Source organism: Rhyacophila brunnea, unplaced genomic scaffold, assembly GCF_057557595.1.
Source record: "Rhyacophila brunnea isolate RB1 unplaced genomic scaffold, BYU_Rbru_1.0 scaffold_10, whole genome shotgun sequence".
Lineage (NCBI taxonomy): Eukaryota > Metazoa > Arthropoda > Insecta > Trichoptera > Rhyacophilidae > Rhyacophila > Rhyacophila brunnea.
In genome coordinates this window covers 33,134,021-33,161,724 of record NW_028232752.1, presented here as the reverse complement: position 1 = coordinate 33,161,724, position 27,704 = coordinate 33,134,021, and the positions used below count along the sequence as shown (strand labels likewise).

The window sequence follows — 27,704 nt, the reverse complement described above, 5'->3', positions numbered from 1 at the left end:
TTGATTGCTTTTTTTTTTCTTATTACATACTTACTAGAGATTCCCTCACCCAGATCCCAAACCTGGTCTCGACTGGTCGCGAAGCCACCGAGGCCGGGTCCTTTCAACCACAAATCATGCTTCACTCCCGATAGGCACCACATATAAAGGGGATAGACTATAAAATCGTCTAGGTGGCCCAAATATAAAAGCACATTACCCTAAGCGAGGTTATTTTATTAGAAATCGGCGAAGCTCCCGTCTGTTGCTATCAAGAATTTACTCTTTCTTAAATATGCGAATTTCCCCATGCTTTATATTACAGACGATAAATACCCTAATTAGGAACACAATAATGAAATAATATTTCCGAAAAGTTGAATTCTAGAGACTTTAAGGCGTTATTTTCTGAGTTAATCTGTGCGCCGGATACTTTTTAGCCGGTAACATTTTCGTATACACGCACAGAGGCACACCCATACCAACGCGTTGGTAGGTGTTGCTGCGTTATAATTTTAAGTGTTGCCACTCGCGGATAATTGATTCTATAATTGTTAGTTTGCTATTAATGAGTTTACGAATCGAAATACTATTCGATTAGTGTGTTCCACATGACATATTAATTAATTATATACACTTTTAATACTAATCACTCGCTACCGCGTTCTTCTTCTTTATGTTAACAGTTATTCTTCTTCTTTCATACTATTACAAAATATATTAATTACACTTATACACTCTTATAATAATCTCTCGCTACTGCATTCGTCTCTTTATGTTTAACAATCATTCTTCCCCTTTTATACTAATATACAGTTACATAATACATTTATATCTAACATTTTATAATAACATCGTCACAGGTTTTTTTTTATTGTACAGAACAAGGCAATTTTACATCCATCATTCTTTCACACTGCATTACCCTGCTCGTAGCAATCGATGCCCCGTTCGATACGTTTACATACCGAACGGGTAGCGTAAAAACCTGTGAACAGATAAACAATTTATATGTGATTCGACAAGGAAGCGTTTTTAGGCGTTTTACTAAGCCGTATAGTTAGAGATCAGGTTTACATGTCGGCTTATTACTAATCAATTTATTGTGCGAAGGCACCTACCTACAGGTAGGTGGTGACATTAACTTGGCATATTTGTGGCACCAGGCCTTCGACAGCGCATACCAATCCTTCGGCCAACTACCGTTGGGGGGCTCAACTTTGAGGCGCCCCGACGGCCTGAATACCTACTTGACGTTGGTCTAAGAATATGAACTCGGTAGATTGGTAATTTAACTACAAAATAAAAGCTTAATATAAAACCATATCACGCGGGGAAGTTACTTGATTCTAATATATAAACGTATTGGTCGCGCAATCTTTCTCACATTAACAACTAATATAGCTCGGTGTCGCCACGGGCACATACTTACGACTAGTTGACGGATGTCATTCCGTCAACCAAACATATAGGCAGTAATAATTGCTTAGTACATACTCATACCTAGCCGATCAAAGATTTCCCGCACTTTATTCCAGTACGTGGTCTCCTTGATCGACCAAAATCATTGATCCGATTCTCCCGTCGCGCGTGAGCGTGATGCCGTCATACACGCGAGCGAGAGGGGCTCTGTCACTGCAAAGCGAGCAAATTTGTATCGCGAAATCGATTTCTACACATACGACAGAGACGCCGTCGTATGTGGGAGCAGGAAAGCTGCCAGAATACCGATTCGGAAACGCCGCGCGCGGAATGACCGCGGATATTAATGAACGGAATTGATATGTAAATTAATTACGCGGGATCGTGATTATAATCGGATCGATGATTGCCTAGGTGTTGCTATGCTTTGTGATTGCACATACGTGCAAATGGGAGCCTTCGCAACAGGCCTATGAGCATATGTTAACAATTACTGTGCCGTGTACGTGCGACGCGTAGCGACATCGATCTATATGCCCTTATCATTACGTACATCTTAATTATTTTATTTTACATACCCTCAACGCCCATCCATAAGTCCCCCTTTATTACCGTTTAATCCTTTACATTATATATGAATATTATATTACAATTTACACTATACATTAACATTACAAACAAATCATATTTAATTTAATTACCCTTTACCATATTATATTCGACAAACAAAATTCAACCTTATACTATATTACCTATTACCTATATTTACATGGTCAGTGGCGACCGACTTAACCATCCACAGTTCACTCTGAGAAGCCGTGGGGCCTGTCAGAGCAAACTGCGGGACTTAACATATGAAATATTTTGTTCAGCTTTGCCAAGGGTCATCATCATTTCATCGGTGGCGCATTGACTACCAGGGTCAGACCGAGCGGCTGGGTGGCACTACTCCTTATGGGAGCGCCCCCCACAGGGGCGGAAAAACCTGTCGGTGACACTTGCCTAAAGCATTTAGCATAGACGACTACCTTACTCGGGAGCTTTGCTATTTTGTCGCCGTGTTGCTAATAGCGCATGTACACTGCATAAATTTACTGCCAGCAATAGTGTGCAAATTAAATTATCGCGATAATAACTGTTTACATACAAAACTCCCATTGTTCAATTACCAACGAGACGCGTTCGTTGTTGTTGCGAACATGTTTTGTGTGCTGCGCGGTATAATTCGCGTAGTTTGCCACCAGGATCGCGACTATTATAATGGGGATTGCTTCTGGGGATATGCGTGGAACGGTTATAAGTGAGTAATAGTCAATATAAATAATGATAACTCCCAATTATTACCATTTACTAAACAGAGAGCCACCATGCGTGATTTCAATTTGAAAAAAAAAACAAATAAATTATGCATTTTGGCAATCTACCGAATAATGTATGTAATTATTCTCATATAGATTTTTCCGTTAAACAGAAATAAACACTCAATACAATATTACATATTAAATTAAAATACAGAATAAGGCTTCGGAGTATAATACATTCCTCATAACCTCGATAAAAATGGCCTGATGATTTCCATTATAAATAGTTGCTTCTGAAACCGTAGTAAGGTACCTCCCCAAAAGCCAGATAAGAAGCCCGACGTCATCTTGATCGATTTTTGTTGAAGCCTTCGATCATTATACGTTCACGACGCTATTTACATCTTTTAGGTCTCAATTGGTATTTTATGAACCTTTTTACCTAGGTCCTAGGTAATACAAAACGACATGACATATAAAATTTAAAGAATTAACGGATATGTGTTGTCAAAATATCTATTAAATTATTATTAAAATCGGCTTATATCCTTTACGGATGCATTATTATATAGGTCCATACTATGTACTTTCCCATAATTATTAATGAATATTATTCATTGTTAGAAACCCTGGTTTTTCTACTACAAAGTTGAACAAAGTGTTACATTATAATCTAAATAATCAAAATTTCTTAGATGTTATATTATTGTTAAATGATAACATTGATAAAAGAAATACTTGTGCAGTAAATTTTTACGCTAATATTGAAATCAGAAATAAAATATAAACCTATTTCGATTTCATAATAACGCAAAGAGAGACAATTTATCTTTAATTTTGAAATGCGTGACAGGTGTCTGTAAATCAGAACGATCTCGTTTGAGTGATCGACTGTAGGTATTAAAAAAATGACGTGTTGATATTTATTTTGAGTATGGCTTACTTGTTCTGTATTTTAATTAATTTTAAAGTTATTTATGCAATGGTATATTGTATCATACTATAACATTAATAAGTAATTATGTATTATTTAGAGACTTATTATGTATGTGCCATCTCATCTACGGAGTCTGGCAATCATCAAAATGATTTCCCCTTTTGAGACCTTTGACTGCAATAACGAATTTGTACTCTTATGTTCAACGATGGTAGGTAATCAATTTCTACGTCAACCTCTGTTCTGCTATGACGTGTGAGATGGAATTGTTCCAGTGCTGGAAATGAACCGGAGCGCACCGGAGCACAGTTCCGGTTCGTAAATTTTGTAAGCAAATAAATTCACCGACTTTTATATATTATTCATTTATTTTTTTATAATATAGACAATTCCGGTTCGTAAAATTTCCCATTTTCCCAAATATATTATAAATCATAATTGACATCGATGCGTTATCATAATGAATATACAGAACTTCGATTGGTTTTTCCTGCTCCGAACAAAGAGCAAAACGATGACAAACGATAGGCAAAGTATTTAAAAAAGCATGAAAAATCGGTCGAGCTGATAAATATTGTGTCTTTCATTTTGTCCATCCCTGCGAGTAATGCTTACCCAGAAAGAGTATTTAGTCACATGAACAGTGTGTGGACGAAGGGCAGGAGGAAATAACATGAATATCGACTTTGTAAAGGCGGAATTGCAAATATACGACTTAATAGTGAATCGTGTGCAAAATTTGCGAACTTTTTAAATACGGACTCACTTGCGAAAGAATTGGTGATTGAATTAAAAAGTGAAAAAAAATATTATTGGAAAAACTCATAAAAATATAACGTTAAATTTGTTATTATAAGATTTAAATTTTTTATTCATTATTATTATTGTTATTATTATTATGTAATATATGTATGTATATATATATATATATATATGTGTGTGTAATTCATAAGTTCCTATAATAGTTAAAATAAAAAATAGATATTTAAATTTTTTCATATACTTACAAAAAGTTTCCTCAGAAAACTAGGTAATGGCTGAATGATGTTCAGTTTTGAGCTATTTGTCCCGGAATCGTCACAGGAAAGTTAGGCAACCCTAACTGTGGATGCAATTAAATCCCGTTCATTTACGAGATTGCGGAAAAATTCAAACCACTGAGCATGTTGTTGAAACCTGCGTCTTATGTGGTGACTTTTTTGGTTACATGTAAATTGTACGTCATACATTTTATCATGACACAGTTCGCCGTGAGCTTTCTTTTCTGAAAGAGATGACCGTATACTATACGGTCTCCAATTGTATTAGATTCAATATGAACATTGATTCAATCTTCTTAGCTTATTTTGGCAAAATTCATGAATTCAAGAACGAAAACCTAACAAATAATCCACTATATCGGCTATGTGTTTGCTGCTAGCTTCCTGTAAAGTGTAAACCCAGAAGAACCGTGTTCTATTTAGATATGCATTTTATTTCAGTACTATTATTCAATTTTCATTGCTGATTTTGGCAAACTAACCTAACTAACAATCCAATATATCGGCTATTCAAGAACCATGTTTTATTTAGACATAAATTTTATGTCAGTACTATACGACCCAAAGAGGTTGGACGGTCTTTAATATACGGCCATATATTTCCGATACAACATTTCACGGTAAAGTGTGATACGGCGAACTGCATACGACAAGTTTCCGGACACGGACTTTTTTGAGGTACATTCCAGAAACATACTGAATGATTGACGCTATATATGTGCCTCTCTATGATAACTATTTCTGTGTGTGAACCATGGCCCCCACACCCTGAAACGGGCCCCTTAGCCAGAATCTTTGGCAGGCCATCTACCTATCACTAAGATTAAAGGCATTGTGGTGCTCTACAGCAACTTTTTCCAAATGGTGTTCGAGTTAAAATTAAGAGTATTTAGGTAGTATATTTTCTAGCAATTTTTATTATTTTTTAATGCCTCCACTTGAATTATTAAAATTATCAAATATGGATACATCAAAAATTGCATCGCATAACTACATGTTTTAAAACCATAATCAACATTAATTTTTGAACCAAGTGACTTTTTTACTATTGAGGTAAATTTGTGATGTGTGTTTATCTCACTTATCTGGTTGACCCACCACGCCGGGCCCCTCCTGACCCCGGCCCTCTAGGCTAGAGCCCTGTCAGCCCCCTCTCTTGTGGGGGCCATGGTGTGTGTTTTACTATTAATGATTATATTTTGTTTCTATGGATATTTCTATAATGGCATTTACACCCTGCTACCATACGAGTGAATGAATGAATATTGAGTGAGATACAAAACTCAAGAAATAACCAAAACAAACTTACGTCGTAAATACAACGTGAAAAAAATTGTAACTATTTTATCATAATAATTTTGTGAGATATTTAGTACTATCATGTATACATTTATCTACTTGTATCATAATAAAATTTGTCGACAGGCTATAAAGATATATCAGGCAGTAGTTAAGAATATTAAATGCCGTCCGTGTATTATCGTATATCGTCTCCTTTTCAGATTTTTCCAGCCTAGCAGGGTCGTCTATTTTTCAGATACAGTGTATAAAAATAAATGGTAAACAACGTCGTAAATAGATACGGTCTTCGCGAAACTCCATTGATAAGAAACTCAACAAAGAAGTTTCGCTGAAAGGCGTCGATAGTGAAGATTCTGTTACGTGACGTGAATTAACGACGCTGTCACCACATAGAGCTTTCGTCAAATTTATGCTTAAAGCGTAGATCATTGAAAGCTTCTTCATAATTAAACCACATGCTATAAAACAGTTAAGACATTCATTCGTTAAGAGTGAGTCAACATAAACTCGTAAATTATCATTAGTGTATTTTCATTGTTAGGGCATGGTGATTATTAAGACGTTTAGTATTGAAATTAATCCCACAATATAAACAATTTTATTTATTCTTATTATTATAATGATAATACAAAAAACATGGAAGAAATATATCACTATTTAGGACGTAGCCTAAACATGTAAAGGTAAAAATTCTGTTGGGAAAAGGTAAATAATTGGATATTTAAATAGGTCAAAATTTTATGAATTTTAGTTATTACTATTAGTATATATTATTATCCTTCTTGTGGCTACTTCGTAATATCGATAATATCTGATAATATTTTCAAATTCTGACAACATACCGCTACAGCTATGTACTAAATAATATGATTAGTAGAGAGCAATCGGAGCTACTAAATTTTGGTTTCACGTTCTAATACTTATATAAAACATAAATACGTGTATTCGAATTCCACGCTGGTCCAAGGTTTTTATCAAGTTACGTATTTCAATATTGGATAAAAATAATGAAAATAATTAGGTATATAAACATAATAATATAATAAACTGCTCATGGTCCCCACATCTTGAAGGCCCCCTAAGCTACAATCATCGGCGGCCCCCCCTACCCATCGCTAAGGTTAAAGGAAGTGTGACGATCTAAGATTTTGTATTCAAAATAGTGTTCGAGGTAAAATTTAGGGTATTTTTTAGCGATTTTTTGTATTGAATTTCTCTTGAATTATGAAGTTGTCGAATATCGACAAACAATAATCAAAAAGTGCATCACTCAAGCACTTATTTTGAAATGTTTATGTGTTTGAAGTGAAATAGCGCCGCAGTCGATATTTTTTACAATCAGTGCAATTTTGTGATGTGTGTTTATCTCACTTGGCTGGTAGATCCGCCACGCAGGACTAAAGCCCTGTCAACACCCCCCCCCCCTGTGGGGGCCTTGATACTGCTGCTAATGATTCTTTAAATTTAATATAAAACATAATTAAATATTGATTATTTGCGCCTTTCATAATGATATTTTTGTTTGCCATAAGTTTTCTTACATAACTAAATATGATTAGTCAAGTACCGTTTGCAATTTCAATATACGAGTATTGAGGTAGAGTTTTAATTATATGGTATTTATTAAAGTGAACCATTGTATTATAATGATGACGTTTAAATGTTTTTCAGATGTTGGCCATTGTATAATAATTTCAATGTTTTAATAAATCTTTAAGGCGTATTTTAATGTAGGTTTGATAGAGTACACGAGCTTTTAAAAATGACATATTCAATCAAAATGTGCCGAGGCAATGTTTGTTTTCTTTCCAAGCACAACTAGTTTATGTCGTAACATGCAAACTGTTGCAAACGTTCACTTTTGACCAGACAGATAACGAAACCTGCCTTTTGGGGCAAAGACTTCGTGGTCGAGTCGCGACTAGCAGTGCCTTAGTTCGAGTCCCGTAGTGTGTCGACCAACACGTGCAGCGCATATGCGCACACAATTCAACCCACAAGACTTCCGGCAACAAAATAGCACGTCTCTACACAAAAAAACTACATTGCAAATTAACTAAAAATCACACTTACACATTTTTCACAATTTGTAAACCAATAAAACAACAATATCGATCTTCAAAATATATTCATTGAAATGCATAACTATTTTATATTTTTTTGTCGTTTTTAATAATTTGATATATTGCTAAATCCGTCACTTAAGATACAGATCTTCGCTTAGTAAAACTTAGCAAAATCTACATCTTAAGTTAATGGAAATTTTAAATAACTTTTAAATATTTTGTAACGTTACGTTACGTTAAATTATCCATGGATTTACGCGGAAAATCATTGAAAATACATTCAAAAAGAATAATCATTTTGTCATTGAAACAAAACACTCGTCAACCAAACAACTGTAATTGTCTTTTTCTTAAAGTTTCTAGCGAGAACATAACAAAGTTTTGTTAGATTTATTTATACTGTAGAACTTTGTACCTGAGTTTTGCATCATGAAAAGCGCTTTGTTTTTACTTCTGTCGGTGCTCGGCGCAGCATTTCCGGTTTTGGGTTTCCCGGATGGAGCCCCGGTCGACGCATGCGTAAAACCGCGACCTAATCAGCCGTACCACGGACAGGCGAGACCCCAACAGGCCGACACCATCCCATATCACGTGGTAGCTTCGGATTCGAAATATGGACCGGGAACGAAAATAACAGGTAGATACGAAAATATTTTTATGATTGTTATTGACATAAGCAATATCTATATTATTGTGATTATCATTTTCAATTGTGATTCATATTTTATTTTGAAAGTGTTTTAATGTTACTAATTCTTAATAGCTTTATAAAAATTATGCAAACTCCACAATGTGGAATTATATATACTTTCATATTTAACTAAATTACAGATTACTACATATTATATAATCATTGTATCATAAAATACCTGTCTACCTACCAACATAATAATAAATTCATAAAACATACATCCCTTATATTATATTATTATAGTGTATATGACAGATTTTGATTTAATTATCAGAAAGTACTTTAAAATATACGTTCTTTTAATGCTATAAATATATATTCCAGCTGATGTAATATGAATGAAGTTCGAACACAACTAACGTGCATGTCAAAATTAAGTTTGGACATATTTTATACAAAGAAATACTTATGAAATTATTATCATAAACGATACAGATATTGAAATTTATACGTATAAAAAGTGCCTATGTGCACTTAAATAGCTGTTATAGCATGAAAAATAGCTATTGGGTACAATATGAGTATATATTATGTATTTACTATTGATTGAAAACAAACAATCGCATGTACTGAACAGTTTATATATTTTACATACGCACTTCTAAACCCCAGAATTATATTGCTATTAAAATTTTAAACTAAAATAACAAAAAAAAACTAAAATTTTTGTAGTGACAATTTTTTTAAATTTTTCTGTTAATTATTCAAAATGTCAACTCCCACCGACTTATCATAATTTCACTTATATAGGCATTATCGATTCAAGTAACTAAACAAATAAAATAAAATCATACAAAACTGTAGTTTGTTTCCCTTTGAGCGTCTTTTATTATGTGATATTGAGCCGATTCTATACATATTATGTATTAGATTTAAGGAATTAATACAGAGCTTTGAAGCTTAATATCTCAATTATTAACGTGATTTATTTATTATTAATATCAGCATAATCGTTACACTGAATGAAGGGTTCTCCAGGCTTATTCCATTCCTCTCATAATGTATATTATATTACCATATAGACTTCTATACACCTTTTAAACGTGTTTTATAAACTTTTGGATGAAACAACTAAGTGACTACATTAATTAATTATCCTTTGACCAAATATATATTTTTAAGCAAATTGTAATAAGTTCAAAGTCATACCCATGATAGTCGAGCGGTAGTGTCCGTTTATAATATCATAAGTCCCGGATTCGAATCCCTGACTCTGGTAGATTCACGTGGTGTTTTACAATATATGATGGAACCCAGAGTATGGGTCTAATGGTTTTAGCAAATGGCCACATTCATTTCTCATAAAAATATTAATCTTTTAATACAACCACCAATAGAACGTGGTGATGTAATTAGATCGCAGAAGTACAATTGATTCATTCCATATCCAAGTAGTTCATTTCGTCCTCCAGACACATTATGCCCTGCTATACCATACTACTCTACTACTAAGTTTATGGATTTCTGCTTTACTGAAGACCCACGTTTCGCACGCATTCTATAATAATTATAAGGGACAGTGGGAGGTCATTTTTAAGTATGTACAATATTCATAGTGATTTACTAACAAACAATCTAAATATTTATACATTTTATCATTTCTTCATATCTACCTGTTACAAATTTTAAAGTATACAATTTCACAATACCATTATTTTAAAATACGTGGTTCTGCTTCATTTTTTTTCTATACTACGACGAATTATAAAGTCACGATTGTATTCTGAAACCATTCAAAAATATCTCCCAAATGTCTGTGCAACGCTGTACTTATTAGACAACATAAGAGTTTTGAACCAAGTTTAGCATTTCAAATTCAATTTCATATCAACTCTAAGCAGAACAAAGATAAACTGGAATAGGTGATATGCGTTACCTACTCATTATATTATTCAAAAACTTTATTGAACGACGGTTTCTCTCACCACTCGACTCTATGCGTTAAAATTATATGAATGATATGTCATAATATATAATATAATGTCAATTTTATACATAAATTCTGAATATATTGAAAGGTGAAACCTCGGCATTAAACAATACTTATATGTATATAATCATCACCATCAGCCTGAATCTATCCACTGCTGGATGAAAGCCTCTTCAAGCTGCTTCCACTTTTTTCGATTCTCTGCATTGCATCATTTCATCGATCCAGTGGCCTCTAGGTCTACCTTGCGGACGTTTTATACTTCTTGGGTACCACTGGATGACTAGATTTTTCCAACGATTGTCTCTTTTTCGAGCTTTGTGTCCGGCCCATCTCCATTTAAGGCTTTTAATAAACTCTATTACATCGCAAACCCTTGTCTGCTTCCTTATCCACTCATTCCTCTTTTTGTCCTTTCGCGTTATGCCCAGCATACACCTCTCCATACCACGTTGTGCTACGCTAAGTTTCTGGATCTCTCTTTTACTTAGGGTCCATGTTTTACACGAATATGTGATCACGGGAAGCACACACTGGTTGAACACTTTGCGCTTTAGGCACAGTGGAAGGTCACTTTTGAAGACATTATTCAGCATTTAGTTAATTACCATTTTCGATTCTAATATAGAGTAGAGGTTGTATATTTTTTTCAATACTTTATACGTCGTCATACTATGAATTCATTAATACGTATTTATAGTAAACAATGAGGTTATATCAAACTGGTAAGAGAGATTAACCATTTTGCTTTCGTGCCTCTTTCAAACAACATAATTTTAAATTATTAATAATTATTTTTAATGTATTCTCACAATGCTTTAAAGTCAGATAAGCTCGTCAGTTTTCAATATAATATTTGCTACATCACTAAACTACGCGCCATGTGATATAACGCATAATAGAATAAATTCAATCATAAAATAAAATATTTACAAAATATAATGAACAAACAATAATGAAAATGTATTGTAAAAGGGTTAAAGTGAATATAAACAAGAAAAATATTTGTAGGTTTAGTTATGAGTACATAGGCAGAATATTTTCGCTGCTGGTATTTGTTCTATGTTTTCTTTGTTTTTTTTATGCAAAGCCTGCAGAAAACCTTTCCTGAATAACGAAACCAATTATATTAGGTATACTCCTTAAAGAGGGAACTGAAAAAAATGGGGTTGTTTTTGTCAAAATACAAACATCATTATTTCACGAAAATAAGACGAAATACCATTTTCATTTTCTAAACATTCGTTGGCAAAAATCAAAATATTGACAATACTTGAATAACAATTACCTACATGATTAAATACTTATTTTGGTTTAACCAGTTGAAACTTATTTAATTTTCTTGCTGCGTAAACATAAATTCGATATTATTAAACGATACTTTGATAAAAAAAATATCTTCCCTTTTAACTTTAACTATCAACATCGTGATTTTCGCTACCTATTGCCCAAATTATACTTTCTTTGTGTAGGATACTATTTTATTTGATAATTTATTCAATCACCATTGTTTGTGTAAAAAAATGACGGAAAATTATTTTAATGGTACATGTAAGTAGAAAACATTACGAGTCAAAATTATACATTATGCCGACCGGTCAAAATTAGAAATATATTATAATGTAAAAAATATTCAGAACCGAACCAGATAACCGAAATTCAATACAAAGTTATCTACGGCTTTCTTATTAGGTACATACATATTATTATATTACATACTGAAGAACTCGGCTTTGCTCGGGTGTTATTTAAGGAATTTAATATTATTTGACAGACGCGCGCTATCCTTTCTTTTATAACAATTGTATTTCTTTTGACATATGAATGAATTTTTATAAATATACAAAATCGATTATCTCGAAAATTAAATCGATGACACCAGCTACCTATTTTTATTTGGAAAAAGATTATGAGGAAGCTGTCCGGTGAAGGTTTTAGATTAAAAGCATAATGAACAAAATTGTTAGTTTTATTTTTCAAATATGGTTATATGGGGACTCATGTTTTGACCAAAAGTCCAAAAGAATATGAAACTACACTCATACTCAATTGATACCAACAATATAGTTTATAATCTGTGCAAGTTGTACTCAATATTGAGTTACGGGCGAATAAGTGGAAACGGAAAGACAGACAGACATTCAAATTATAATAATTAGTATCTACAGATTATCTTCGTTCAAAATTGAGTAATGTTCACAATATTTACACATTTATAGAAAGTAAAGCGTTTTTAATAAAAATATAAGAAACAGACATCTACCAAAAAAAAAATGACCCCAGACTCCCTCTACGAATTAATTTTAGTAATACAAACAGCAGTTACAAAATCGGTAACCACCATTTTTACTTTTTTATATTAATACTTTTCCATCGTGTGTAGTTATATTCATAAAACATCAAATTCAGCATCAATGCAGTGTTTACATTGACGGAATTTGATAACAATATATTCATTTTTCGTATGCGTTCGTAATTATATTATGTAAGAAGGTTACTCAAGGTTACTTACCATAATACTAATTGGAGTATTTGTCCGGTAAACAAAATAGGTTTGTTTAGACAGGTAACAATACGTAAATTGTACGTAAAACATTTCACCGCGGCACAGTTTGCCATGAGCTTTCTATCGGAAAGAGATGACCGTATACTATACGGTCTCCAATTTTATTAGATTCAATATGAACATAATTCAATTTTCATTGCTGATTTTGGCAACCTAACCTAACTAACAATCCAATATATCGGCTATTCAAGAACCAGGTTTTATTTAGACATGAATTTTATGTCAGTACTATACGACCCATAGAGGTTGGACGGTCTTTAATATACGGCCATATATTTCCGATAGAAGATTTCACGGTGAAGTAATAGTCATTGAATAACAGTCAATATAAAAATAATAATATAACTGTTTTTTCTCTTATCTGCAGTGACCATCCAGGGTCAGACTCCATTCAAGGGCTTTTTCCTGCAAGCTCGTGACCTGGCCACAGACAACTGGGTAGGAGAATGGCTGCCCACAGCCAACACAACCATCCACCCTGAATGCGCATCCATCACCCACGCTGATCCAAAGGAAAAGCAGCAAGGAACATTTGTTTGGGTCGCACCCTCCAATGTACCCCCTGGAGGAGTATACTTTACGTGAGTGTATTACTTTTTAATATGTAGTGTTAGCAAAGGAAACGCTATTTTCATCATATTGTAGGATATCGTTTAAATTACATTTTAGTGGGTATACTTTGCATTTCGCCGAACTCGTGGGTTTGGTTATAATAGATCCATCATTTTAACCATATTATAACGTGTGTACTCTAGCATGGTATGTAGCTCTCGAAATGATCGATCATTGGATACCTTTAGGTAGGGGTTAAAATATATATATCACAATGAGAAACAAACTTATATTCATTATATTGTGTATTTTGGTCAAACTAACAAAGTTGAAGAAAATGACAGTGCCTTAATATTTGCATGGAAAGAGAAAATATGAGTCTGATTATATTATCTAAAAAAAATATTTCGTATTGCAAATTTATTAACAGAAAACTTTGTACTGTTCTTCCCGAAATTTGTGAATACTACATACAATCACTACATACTTTTAGATTCGTTCAAACAGTCAATTTTATGAATTACAAAATGTGTACCTTTTTTTAAAATAAATCCTGAAACAGGTATTTAAACAGTACCTATAATTTATTTTTTGAATGGATATTATTGTATTAAAATGAATACATACATTGAGCACTTAAAATACCACATTTGAACATTACATTATAAAACAAACGTAGCTTAAAACTGCCGTTAAATGGCTGACACAGTATTATATACAATCATGTATATCATCCATTTAAAATATATAAGGCTGACAAAAAACAATGCTACCACGTTACAATGCGCCAACTTACTAAGTATAATTTATTCTCTAGCTAGCAATTCAACCACACTTTAAATGTTGTATAAATTTCACCTAGTGTTGTAATACTAAACTATACAATTAACCCTTTAGATTTTAGAGTAAAAGCTCTTTGGATGGAACTTTGTTCTAACTAACTAGTTAATATCGGGTGTAAGACGATTTGGCGCCGGCACAACTGGGTCCCACGCAATCGAATGAAATTTGAAAATAAATAGACGTTCGTGAATTATAGGTACATTTAAAATATATATTTAATATTATTATTTATATTTAAATAGGTAATTGTTTATAATTTAAATATGCACACGTAATTAACAATTTAATTGTGAATATTATGTTTTAGTTCCAACGAGAAGAGAGTTCTTTCATTTTTGTATAAAGCCTCAGGCATGATAATTCTCAAGCCGCAATAAAAAATATGAATTAAAAACACTTAGTAGTATATAGAAACTGATTAAAAGTCCTCGTCTACTTTTTGTATAAAACCGTAACGAATGTCTATTTATTTCATTCGACAGTGCGGCGCCCAGTTGTCCCATTCCCTTAATATCGTAACAATGCAAATTTTCATATTGGTGTTTACATGGCATCTGTCAAATAAACATCAATATTATCACGAAATTAACAAGTCGTCAAATTTACGTAGGTATTAGTGTTAACTACTATTTTGGTACATGAATAATCAGAATATTAACACAAGCTCGTGACTGTAGAATTTAATTTCGGTTTTCATCCTTATAATGAAATTCGATCGCGTAAATTAATATGTTATTATGACTTACAATACATAAGGTTACTATTTTAACAATATAGATTATGCATTAAAATAAACGGTATTGTTCAAACACTCTAGAGACGTTGCCTAAAGACTAATTAAATTATCTTCAAACCACTTCGCATTGAAAATTCATTTGTAGCAAATATTACGCTTTTTTTCTGAGATTTATTTAGCAGAATACCTAACAGTATTTTTACAACACTAAAAAGGTTTATAATGACTATCACATAAAATCATATGAATCAAAATTCAAATTAAATGTCAAAACTAACCGCTTTTATGTTTATTCAATGCTCCAAAGTACAAAATATTGTTTTTTTCTATTATTAACAATTCAACCACACTACACGTCTTGGAACCGTCATCAAGGTAATACAAAAGTTTACATGAATCCTTTTATTTATAGTCTGACCTACTTTATTTCGTATAATTCGAATTTATTATCTTAGTATTCAAATTCAAATGTATTTATTTACATATAGTGAACTTTACAACTAACACATTAAAGACGTTTATAACATGACATGAGAATACAAAGAAATATGAGCACTATTATAAGAGTAAATACAAAAATTATATAGTAGGTCGGTACGTGGTACCAAATGAGCTAAGTACACTCTATTTTAATATTTTTAAATTATTTTGGGAGAACAAATGACATATGCTGCCGATTTCTAAGATAATTATTGCTGACACTTATATTCTTCAGTAGCAGTTTTTAAACAACTACAAAATTACGAAGCGCTTTTAAGATTGTCATGCCTGATTAAGACCAAGAACATTTATACACGTGAACAACGTTTACATCCGTGGTGAAATACAAAAAAAATATTAACATTTGTATCAGAACATTAATTTGTTTGTAAACATTGTTTCCACAATATTCATTTTTGTTAACGCACACTTGTATATTGACCAGGACAATTCATATTGACGTAAGAATTTTTGCTGAAGAAAGAAAATAATATACATGTATGAACTTTTTAGGACTTTAGGTTATGTTACTCAGATAAAATAATAAAACTTGTATTCTACAGACAAGCTTTATTATATGAGCTTTCATTACTACAGGAACTTTCATAAACGATTTCAAATAATAAACCCAAATGCATTTTCCGTTCAATTAGAACGTATACTAATAAAATTAATGCTGATTAGTCTTACATAGTATTCAAATAGATTTATAGTAATTGATAAAATATCCCACTTACACGAGGTGAGTTTATTTATATACATAGTGTATATAAATAAACCATGTTTGCCTCAATTGGCAGTCTTGTTTACATGCATGTATAATTAATATTGTTAAATATCAGTTTATGAATATTTTACATGAATAATTTGTAACATTGCTTGATAGCATGTTTAAAAAATGAATTAAATTAAACTTAATGACATAATAAAATTATTTTATGGGTTCAAAATGGATTTAATCTCACTCAGTAATCGTGTATAAACGAGAAAAATATATTTGTGTACGATTTATACATAAAAATATACAACTTATAATAATTTACATTGATATGAGTAACACTAGATATTATAAATGCCTCTTATTAATCATTTTTTCAACTATATTAATATAAGCCACACGTATTACATGAACATAAAAAAAATAATTCTACAATTGAAGTTAGTGCTCTAGTTCTATTTATTTTATCATTCAAATTACAGATGATTGATAGGTGTCGTAAAATATTTGACCACTTTTTTCTGCAATCGAATTATACAAGGCAGTACACAATAAGCTAACATTTCGAGCTTATATAATCGATTATGTGATTTCATAATATTTCTTATTTCAAAACGTACCTTGTAAAGTTTACATGTAATATAAGGTTTAAATAAAGAATAAAACAACATAAAAATAGTTATTAGCACTGATCTGGGACCTTAGGTATCTACTACATTCTAATTTCTTCAGTTCAGTTCAGTTTCTTCCAGTAGTCCTGATATCTTTTATATTACAACCTAGAAATCTCCTATTAAAAGCGAAATGAATATTTTCAAAAACGATATTGTGTCATTTATATAATAATATGTAAAACAAGTTTCATTTTCTTGTATCGTTAGAATTATAAATATTTTTTCATATTCTTTATAATTCGGTGTACATTTTGATCGGCTAAAGAAATAATTATTTTTATTATAAGTGATAATCAGTTATTCTTTTGACTTATTAGGTCCATAATCAACAGTCTTACGGGACCCAATTACCGTAGCGTGTTAAGGTTCAAACAGCGCTCGAAATGGAAAAGTTTACGAACCGGAGCGATCGACAAATTTTCTGAAGATATCGACATAGTCATCAAATCGTATGTGTATTTTATAAAAATAAGTGTGTCAGATTTTCTATTCTATGGTCTATCTAGCTCAGACGGTCAACATATTTTTTCCACGAGACGGAGCGATAATTTTACAAATTTCACGAGCCGGAACGGCGCTCCGGTGCGTTCCGTTCCATTTCGAGCCCTGGGTTCAAATAGACTATATGACGATCGGGCACATATATGCTAAGAGCGTTTTAGTGTATATGATCAAATCTATGCCATTCCAACATTTATACATACATATTGTATGACAGCTATGACATCGTATTTACACTCTGTGACACCCTATGACACAGGACGCCAACATAAGAAACGGGTTTTTCGACATATGTATGACCAATCGTCATAGAGTGTATTTGAAGCATTAGTAGTAAAAAAGTACTCAAGCAGTAGCAGTGAAACAATTACAGAAACATATTTCCAGGAATAGAGCGTTAGAGGTGGGTATTTTGTGCACTTTTTCACCACAAATGTATACTCAATAAGCCAATATTATTGTTGATAATGTATCACAAAAATATATATTAATTACGACAGCGTGTGTCAGTTTTATATGTTCTAGCTATGTTACTGTTCTTAATCCCACCATTTTTAAGTACCTACGTAACTGAATATTAAAATATTCTTATTTTATCGAAAAATATATCAAATATACGCAAAACAGAAACTCTAGTTCAAACACAGCATGCTTGATAATAATTAAAACACATTAAGTAACAGACCCGCGCCGCTATAATGAACTGTTTACTCGACATCAAAAGTGAAAGGTGACTCTAGGCATACAGTTTCCGTATGGTTCATTCACATTTTAGTCGTACCAAGCCACGCTGCTCCAAGCTGACGACGAGGTAGACCTTGGCACACTTTCCTCTCGGCGACTCGCGTGGAAAGATCACGCAAGTCAGATTGTCTGTGGACAGTGATTGTCTAACGCCGCCTGTCGTAGAAAGCCGACGACTTTAATTGCCGGTATCTGTTCAGTTATTATATTATTGGATAACAATAAATCTTGTCTCATAGACAACCTGTTCTATATTAAATATTTTTTATTTACTTTAGTATAATATGTAATAATGTACAATATTTTAGGGATATATTTTAAGATAAATCAAGAAATCATGGGTCGGCTTTATTTCCGCACACAACTACTAAAATGTAGATATTAAAAATAAGTACTACATACTTATATCATTTAAAGAAAACATGGAAAAGAATATATTTTAATACGGTTTATTATATATCAAGACTTTTTGTGTCACATGATATTCTCAATTGATAAAAAAATATATATTTTTACTAATATTATAATAATATGACGAAACTAATTTAATAATGTAAAAAATGATTTTAATACAGAATTGAATAAGAATTACATGACTGTATAGAAATAACATTGAAACAAGTACCTACTTCAAGATATTGAAAATTATTTATTTTACGAAATATAGTGAATATGATATATTACAAATTCAATTCATACGCCAAAACATATTTTTTAAATGAGTGTTAATAATATTGTAATATAAAACGGAATTAAAGTAAGAATAAAAAAGGGAAAGCATGTACACCGAGTGAGTAAGTAGACCCCGTTAAATAAATTTCACTCAAACTCACCTCACATGAGTGGAATATTTCAATACTCGAAGGAATCTGATTGAATCGATTGCCATTACCATTGAGAGTTTAGTTCTGTACAATGGGAGGGCAAGCAATACAACCGATTCTACGACAAAACGCCACGTTTAAGTCTAGATAATTATATCGAAATGGGAGTTGCAACATACTGGTATATTTTACCATTTCTTGAATGATACATGACGTCACGCACGACAAGACGAAATAATGGAAATGATAATAATATTATGTATTCTTTATTAAATTTTATTTCGAATGGTGTCGTCAAACTATAGCTCACAATAATTACTACAGGTAACGGTTTTGCAGCTCTTGGTTAAAATTTTCACAATTGCGAATCTAAATGGAGAATATTACAATGACTATTGTGAATCATAACCTAATTATTTATATACAAAAGATTTTATTTTATCTACAATAATTCACCGGAAAATGAAATTATGAAAACAAAAGAGCAATTTTGTTTACGCAAAATGTTCAAAAAATTAAAAATAACAAAATTTTTGATACATTGTGACACTACTTTTCTTTACAAAACTACTATGTCAAAACGGCGTAAAATTTATTAATCGCCCATTACTAAATTTATATATTTAAGTAAAATTTCTCACGATTTTTAAAAAGTGCTTGCATACAATTTTGATAAAATTACATTTCTCTATTATTTTTATAATTTGCTGCAGTGATTGTCAAAATCGATTGCCGTTCATGCAATTCACTTTGTTTACTATTTGATATTTAACACTCTAGACGTTACAAATTTATTTTAGCTATAAAATCATATTATTATTGTATACTTTTACCATTTATACAGCATATGGACCAGTCCTAGAATATCAATATTAATTTATTTTCTAGATAGAGCCTTCTGGGTTTTCTATAATAAAAAAACTGAAGCTAGTTTCAGTTAGTCATACTAGTCATATTCTATGCAAGATATAATGAATAAAGTATGTTTGATGTCTCAGAGTTTGTATGAAAATTGGTTGATTAAATTATTAGATTTCAGTCTTTTTTAAACTTTTTCACATTATAAAATAAAATCTATTTCAAGACTATTAATTCTACTATTAATCTAATTGTAAATTTAATTTATTACATATTATGGCGCATTGGTCAATGGCTCTCATGCCACAATACTATTTTTATAATAAATAAATAATTGTTTGAATTAAGGTTTTCGTAAATATAAAGTGTCTGAAAGCTTATGTATCACTCGCATCCCACATTTTGAGGAATGATTAATTTACTGTGTACACATAGTTTCATTCGTGCTGGACTAGATTTGCTAATGAAATCGGTTACAACATAATACTTACGTAAATTCACATATTATAATAAATATATGTGCTTTATTTTAACGAGCTTGTTATGTTATACTGTTATACCACACCGTATTAATTTACATGTCATATGCAAGAGAAACATTTTGACCTGTATAGTCCGGAGAAAACAGCTTATGTCGTTTCTAGTATTCTCGAAGTATGCAATAATTTAATGGTGTAATGGAGTTCTACTATGAATTTTTTTTAGACACAACTTAAAACTTAAATGAAAAAATACACTTTATATTTTAAATTGGGTAACGTTAAACATGGTTAAAATGAGACATGATTTTGAAAACAAGTTAGGTTAAGTGAAAATTCAGTACTAAATTCGACAATCGGAAAAAAATATCGAGATAGTATGAGAAGTATATCGGAAACTAAACCGATGGTTATAATTTCCATTTTAAATGATAATACGAAACATTTTTTTTATATAAAATAAATAACTTAAGTTCCAAATGTATAATTTGAAGCCGCAGAGTTTTACAATTAAATTGAGATTTCCATGAAAATATCAAAATTGTGAACTTATACGATACATGGATCAGTGTTGGATAAACTGTGGTATGCATAAGATTTGATTTTCTTTGGTTGCTATTGTAAAATCAGTTTGGTTAGACTTTTTGTCAAGAATATTCAACTCTATCGGGTAAAGAAAGCTCTTAAGTATTATTGCTTTTTCTCACTGTGTATTTGTATGAAATAGGCTTTTCTACGCTTGCGAAGATCAAAACAAAAAGTAATCAAATAGTTAGTAGTCAAGGTTTCAATTGAATTTAGGTATATCTACATATAAAAATATTTTTTCATACTATACCTAACACAACCCTAAGTTGGGACAACACTAATATACATTATAAGTACGGTTTACTTAATCGTATGTATTTATTATCCAGAAAATTATTAACATTTTCTTTTATATTTAACTTAAGTACAACGATCAGAAAATTTGATTTTCAAAGTCACAAGTAAATTATTTCGCATTTGGTTTAGTTAGAAAAGTCCCATTTTTACATTTGTAGTTAAATGTAAATAGGTACTCTAATTTATCAACTTTCTATATAGGAAAATGCGTTTTTAGAATGCCAAAGTATATTTACAAAATTTTGTAAATTATTATTTAATAAAATGTACTTATTTAATAAAACAAACATGTTCATCATTTCACTTTAAAGCACCATCATTTATTTTATATATATATATTACATAATCATACTTAAGTTTTTTTCATGGGTAAATGTTTACCTATACAGATTAAAAATACATGTTGCACTTTTGCAAACGAAACTACTAGAATTTAATCTAATAAAAACAAAGTTCATAAATATCCAAAGTAGATTTTCTGCTGTTTGAAAAATAGTGTAACATTTTATATAATATAAAATTAATTCATATTTTGGAATGAAAGATGATATCATATCATGATTATCCGCGAAATATTGGTATCGAAGTTTACAAGTTATTGCATAATTATTGATATTATAATATTGTATATTTCACGAACAGATTAAATCATCAATAAAAAGCTTGATATTTTTATATAAAAATACTTAACCGAAGTTACTAAATATATATTAAAGTTTTGGTTTACCATTTTCCTCAAAACCGTAAGAGGGATTTCGTTACCTTTCTTTTTCTTATAGATTTAAACTATCTTTTCGTGATAAATTTTTCAATATTTTATCTTGATTACATATAATTAAAATCACATTATGTAATCAATGTAATCATAAATAAATGGAGTGTTTATTGCGCAACGGATTTGTTCTACCGCAATATTAATTGCAACGATTAATTTTTCGACAGTGAGAGCCCTCCGGTGATTGCGCTATATGTAACAGCTTATTATGAAATTGGAGTGGTTATGGGTCAAACTAATTTTCATTTAAATCAAAACTAGTAAACCGCTTATTATTGACAATTTGCCTGATACATTCAGTAGGTTCAGTAGGTAGATATTATATTGTATTTTTGTGGCTACCGTGATCGATTGATTACTTGCGACTTATATTATTTTTATAATATTAATTACATTCATTTCAGTTTAATTCGTTATACATGAAAAGAATTATCATGAAATGCATTATACTGTTATCTTATCAAAGTATTTAATTGCTTTGTTAAATGTCCATCAGTTGTTACAAATAGTGTTGGTATTTCTCAAACAGGTATTGCCATATTTTAAAAAAGTTTTTTCTCTCCTTAATTATTCTACTCGATTGTATATATTATTAACAATGCATATAATTTAATTTAATCTTCAGAATCAATTAATCTAAGCCCAATTTATCGAATTCACGACAAGCGATAACTAGATTGAAGATATTTAAAAGTTTAATAAACTTTTTGTACAACCTCTATAATTAGAAGAATACGTGGAGCATTTCTATTGAAATATATCAATATTTTGAAGTATATTATTAAAAGAAGAAGAAAACCATACCCGACGTCCTATAACAGATTTAGAACAAACAGAAAAATAATATTATAAAAAAATATATTATTTACTTTGTGCACAATGTTCTTTATTTAAATGTTTGGGGCCTCAATTGTTTTACAAAAAAAAATGCATAACTTGTTCGCAATACATTTAGCAAATCGTATTGTTTTACAGATATTTTATTAACGCATAATGTTGTTGTGTAGTGTAGTTTTTTTTTTAATATAACTGTGAATATAAAAGAAAAAAAAGATTATTTATTGTATGTGTCTACCAAAAAGGATTAAAAACTTTCTACGATCAATAATATTGTGTCAAATATACTAGCGAAATTATACGTACTTTCAACTGTTCCGAATTAATCAATAAATTTATTAGTGCAAAATTGTGAAAGGCGTTTGTTAAACATTTTTTTTATATAAACAAATAATGTTAAATACCGCGAACAAAAACTATCACTTTATAATATTTTCTTTTTCAAAGTTTTGAATGGGAGGGAGTCAATATACAGCTTGTCCCAAGCCATGATTTTTTTCTGAAAGGTCCTGTATAGCGCCTGTATACGTGCATGGATTAACTGGCGGCAATAGTCCTTATTTTTAAACTATCGTGACTACACGTAAAAGTGCTGGCTCTGTCTCTCCAATCTCATTCTTTAAGAGTGAACAAGACGCGATGTTGTCATTTTATGGTAATATTTCGTACTATTTGACAGGTAGTGAAAATCGGTCAACCTTAAAATTAGTTCGTTTTTTTCTGGCAGGTTCGCCACTATCGTTTTACTGAACTTTTTGATTCATGCATGCAATCTTGTTAACTGTAGGTTAATACATGTTTACCCAAACATTTTCTTACTGTCAACACTAAATCTAAGTACGTGTAAACGGGGTATTACTGTAATTGAGAAGAGATTTTTTATAGATGAAAAATGTAAAAAATAGTGACATAAATACAAAAATTATTTGACGTATAATATATATTATTTTTGTTTTTTCTTTCAGTGGAACAGTATTGAAGGAATATGGAACTTTTTGGTCCAACCTCGTCGCCGGAGTACCACAGCAAGCGAACGAAGTCTACCAACATTAGAATATTTCTAACCATACCATCATCATAATAAAATCACTATGTTGTACAGCAAATTCATAGCATTTCATCCTTTCATCTATCACTTATATTATTAAGTCTCATCCGGTCGCATACCCAGGAATATAAAGTTAATTAGTGTCGCAGGCGAAAAAAAAGTTTAATGGATCATCCATTTTTTTGCATTAAACTTATCACTTCCTGGATACACATTTTATCACATGTAAATATTCATCATCTCACCCTTTACTTTCTTCCTATTCCTAAGCAGTTATCATCCATATAGCTTTACTTTTTTATACGTTGTCTACTCTATGTACCTTATATTTTATTTTAAGTAGCAATATTGTGACCATTACCACGATATTTAATGTAAATATTATTTCCTTTAAAGCTTTTTAGGCTTCCACCTTTCTGTATTATGTCGCCAAATATACTTGTTTTGGGGTGTTTACAATATAATTACTTGAGCTATTGATAACATAATTTTGATTTAATACGATAATTATTTTTATTCATCAATATCCCATATAGCGACGTAATTCCACTCATCAACAAGCGCGTATATTTTCAATACCACATCTCAATATTCTTTTTAATTTATCACACATCATAATACCATTATTCATTATATCCAAATATTGTGAAACCCCAAAGCAACATATACTTTCATTTTATATTTGTACATACATTAAGTATCATTATCTTTTATTATTATCTTACTCTAAACCCCTTCTTTTCTATTTTCTTATTTAAATCATTCACTACCATATTCTCTATACTAATTTTCTTCTATCTATCTATTCAAATTCTTCAAATCTTTTACATATTATTATACTGTCTTCATTATGTAATTAAAATATAATACATTATAACATAGTACTATATAAAAAAATATCTAATAAAAATCACAGCCAGATTCATCTACTCAAAAATACACGCTGTCAACTGATTTGAAAAACGAATCCAAGGTCCTGATTTTTATTCAATTATATTGTATATTGTCTTTTGTTTTAATTAAAAAATATAGTAAACTGTTTTCACTATTAACACAAAATATTTTCTTCGTTTAAATAAACACTTCTATTGTATTTTATCACATTCTCTTTTACATATTATTAAACGCACATTCCATGTATTAAAATACTTGATATCATTAATTATATCCAATCAATATATATTTTTTTCTTTATTTTCAACAACATTCTTCTAGTTTAAACTTAATTCTTTCTATCCATCAAATCATAATTTTTATCACTCATCTCAAATACTACTATACATATACTTCAAATGACTGAGACATTGCATTAAAAAGGACAATCATTATCTTTTCATAAGGTTAATACTTTCAACTGACATTCTATCTATATTCATGTACGAATACACTATCTATTATTATACTTCTAAAATACCAGTGTATTTATCATTCTGTTTTATTTATCATCCATTTTTTTTACAAAAGTAGTGAACATAATAATTAGACTTATATATAAAGATCTTCTCAACATATAAGACGCTTTCTCAAATAATAAAATAAACAATAAAACTTTATTAACCCTGAATGATACCTCCGTGCTGAAAATAAAATTCTCCCGACTTCGATAGGCCATCAAAATTCGCTTCATTTTTCGTTTTCATTTATCATCGCGTTCGCATTCTTCCCTTTAACTCATCTCACTGTCATAAATTCTTCTCATCCGACTATTATTACGAAATTCCCTTTGGTGACATATTTCATCAACTTACCTCCTCACTCGTCTTCTCACAACCTACCGACATATCTTCTTATAAAACATCTCTACGTTTCTTCGCTTATATTATTGCATTGCCTTTCTTGCATTTATGCCTTATTGTAATATGATATTTAAATATTGTATTTATACTTTTTGCTCATTCTTTTCTTCCTATCCTGTATTTTTCCTCAATTTTTAAATGTATTTCGTTAAGTGTCTAAAGTTGATATTTTTCTAGATTTTATTACCCATTTCTTATTACAACATCTTCTCTATTTTTTTATACTATTTATCTGTACCATTTTCACTTTTTCTATCTTTTTTTTCTTTCTCCAAATATTATTTAACCTAATTTCTAATTTTAACCTAATTAACACCTTGTCATATATTTTTAATGACACTTTTCTATCTATCCTTGCTTATTATGTCAGTTATGTACTTTTTACCTTTATTATATTTTTTTGATGCTCTTTCTTTTACATACTAATCATTATTTTCTGCATATCTTTTACTTTTCTTCCTTAAATTTTTATATTCTTTAATTTTTTTCATTTCCATTTTACGTGTAATCTTCATCTATCTTTGTTCTTTCTATTTATTATTTTTGTCTTTCTCTTTTTCTTTACCTTTTTTCTTTTTTTTCAAATTTTTCTCTTCTTTCATCATTTTTTATTCTTTTTCTATCTATCTCTTTCTTATTATTTGCTTACTATTCTATCCTACTTCAAACTTCTTTAGGTCTATCTCTTCTTCCATTTTTCCACTTCACTTTTTCAATCTTGACTTTATCTTCCATCTTACTTCTTTAAATCTTTTTAGGAAATAATTATCTTTCTTTTATTCATTATTAGGTTTCTCAGATTAATTAGTCGTATCTTATTTTATTACTATTTCTTCCACCTTCACCTTTTATCTTAACTCTACCGCTTTATCTCTTCATTTTCTTTGATCTAGCTACCTATTTCTTTCAACCATTGTATTTTTTACCTCACTTCTAGCTTATTACCTTATTTTATTTTTTCTTGTTTTTTGCTATGTATCATTTCTTTCCTTTTTTCTTTTTTATTTCTTCTTTTTCTTCCGATCTCTACTTTTTCTCATCTAACTGCACTCTTCTTTCATTCTTCCAAGATTTTTATATACTTTTCTTAATATTGACATCTGTTTCTATAGTCGCAAAATTAACACTGTATGTATGTACAAATATAAATAAATCATATGCACCTGTCTGTGTATGCAAACTTCGTTAATATTTACTCTTGTTGTAAGTGTAGTTATTGAGTTATTGTTTTTACAATACTCAAAACTATATTGTGATATTTTTCATACTATTATCATATACTATTCTTAATTCATACTTATTCACCTATTTTCATTTTAATCATAATTCACAATTTAACTTTTGTACTCGTACATTTTTTTGCGAATACAATCGTATCATCAAAATGCTCATTCATCATCCTTAACATAAATGTATACTTTTTCATTCATTCTGCATTCATTTCATTTCATATGATTTTAAACCGAATTAAGATAAACAAATTATATTTTTCTCATGTTGTTTTATTTATTAATGCCATCCAAATCCAGTTTCTCTAAGGTTCACATTAATGCAATTGCAGCCTTACAGTCCTTAAGAGGCATTTTATTTTCCTCCTGATCTTCAACCGTTAAATATGGGTCGGTTAGCATTACCCTACCCATCACTTGACGATGTTTTTTCTAGCGTACCAGTTATGCATTAAAATAATAAAGTTCCTATGGAACAAAATTTTGAATTT

General features: G+C 30.6%; 1 protein-coding gene across 1 annotated transcript; it reads left to right on the top strand.

The window, feature by feature from the left end:
- The first annotated feature begins 7,938 nt into the window (after positions 1-7,938).
- LOC147079104 (putative defense protein 3) lies at positions 7,939-27,379 on the top strand. Its single transcript, XM_085948910.1, has 3 exons — positions 7,939-8,684; positions 13,602-13,815; positions 24,106-27,379. The coding sequence occupies exons 1-3, from the start codon at positions 8,477-8,479 to the stop codon at positions 24,191-24,193; spliced, it is 510 nt and encodes a 169-aa protein (XP_085805036.1). The 5' UTR covers positions 7,939-8,476; the 3' UTR covers positions 24,194-27,379.
- Positions 27,380-27,704: the final 325 nt, after the last annotated feature.

Bases quoted from the DNA above. Each gene is read 5' to 3' on its own strand.
- LOC147079104 (XM_085948910.1), top strand. From the start codon at position 8,477: ATGAAAAGCGCTTTGTTTTTACTTCTGTCGGTGCTCGGCGCAGCATTT. The intron at 8,685-13,601 runs GTAGATACGAAA...TCTTATCTGCAG, and splicing joins ACCGGGAACGAAAATAACAG to TGACCATCCAGGGTCAGACT. The intron at 13,816-24,105 runs GTGAGTGTATTA...TTTTTCTTTCAG, and splicing joins CCTGGAGGAGTATACTTTAC to TGGAACAGTATTGAAGGAAT.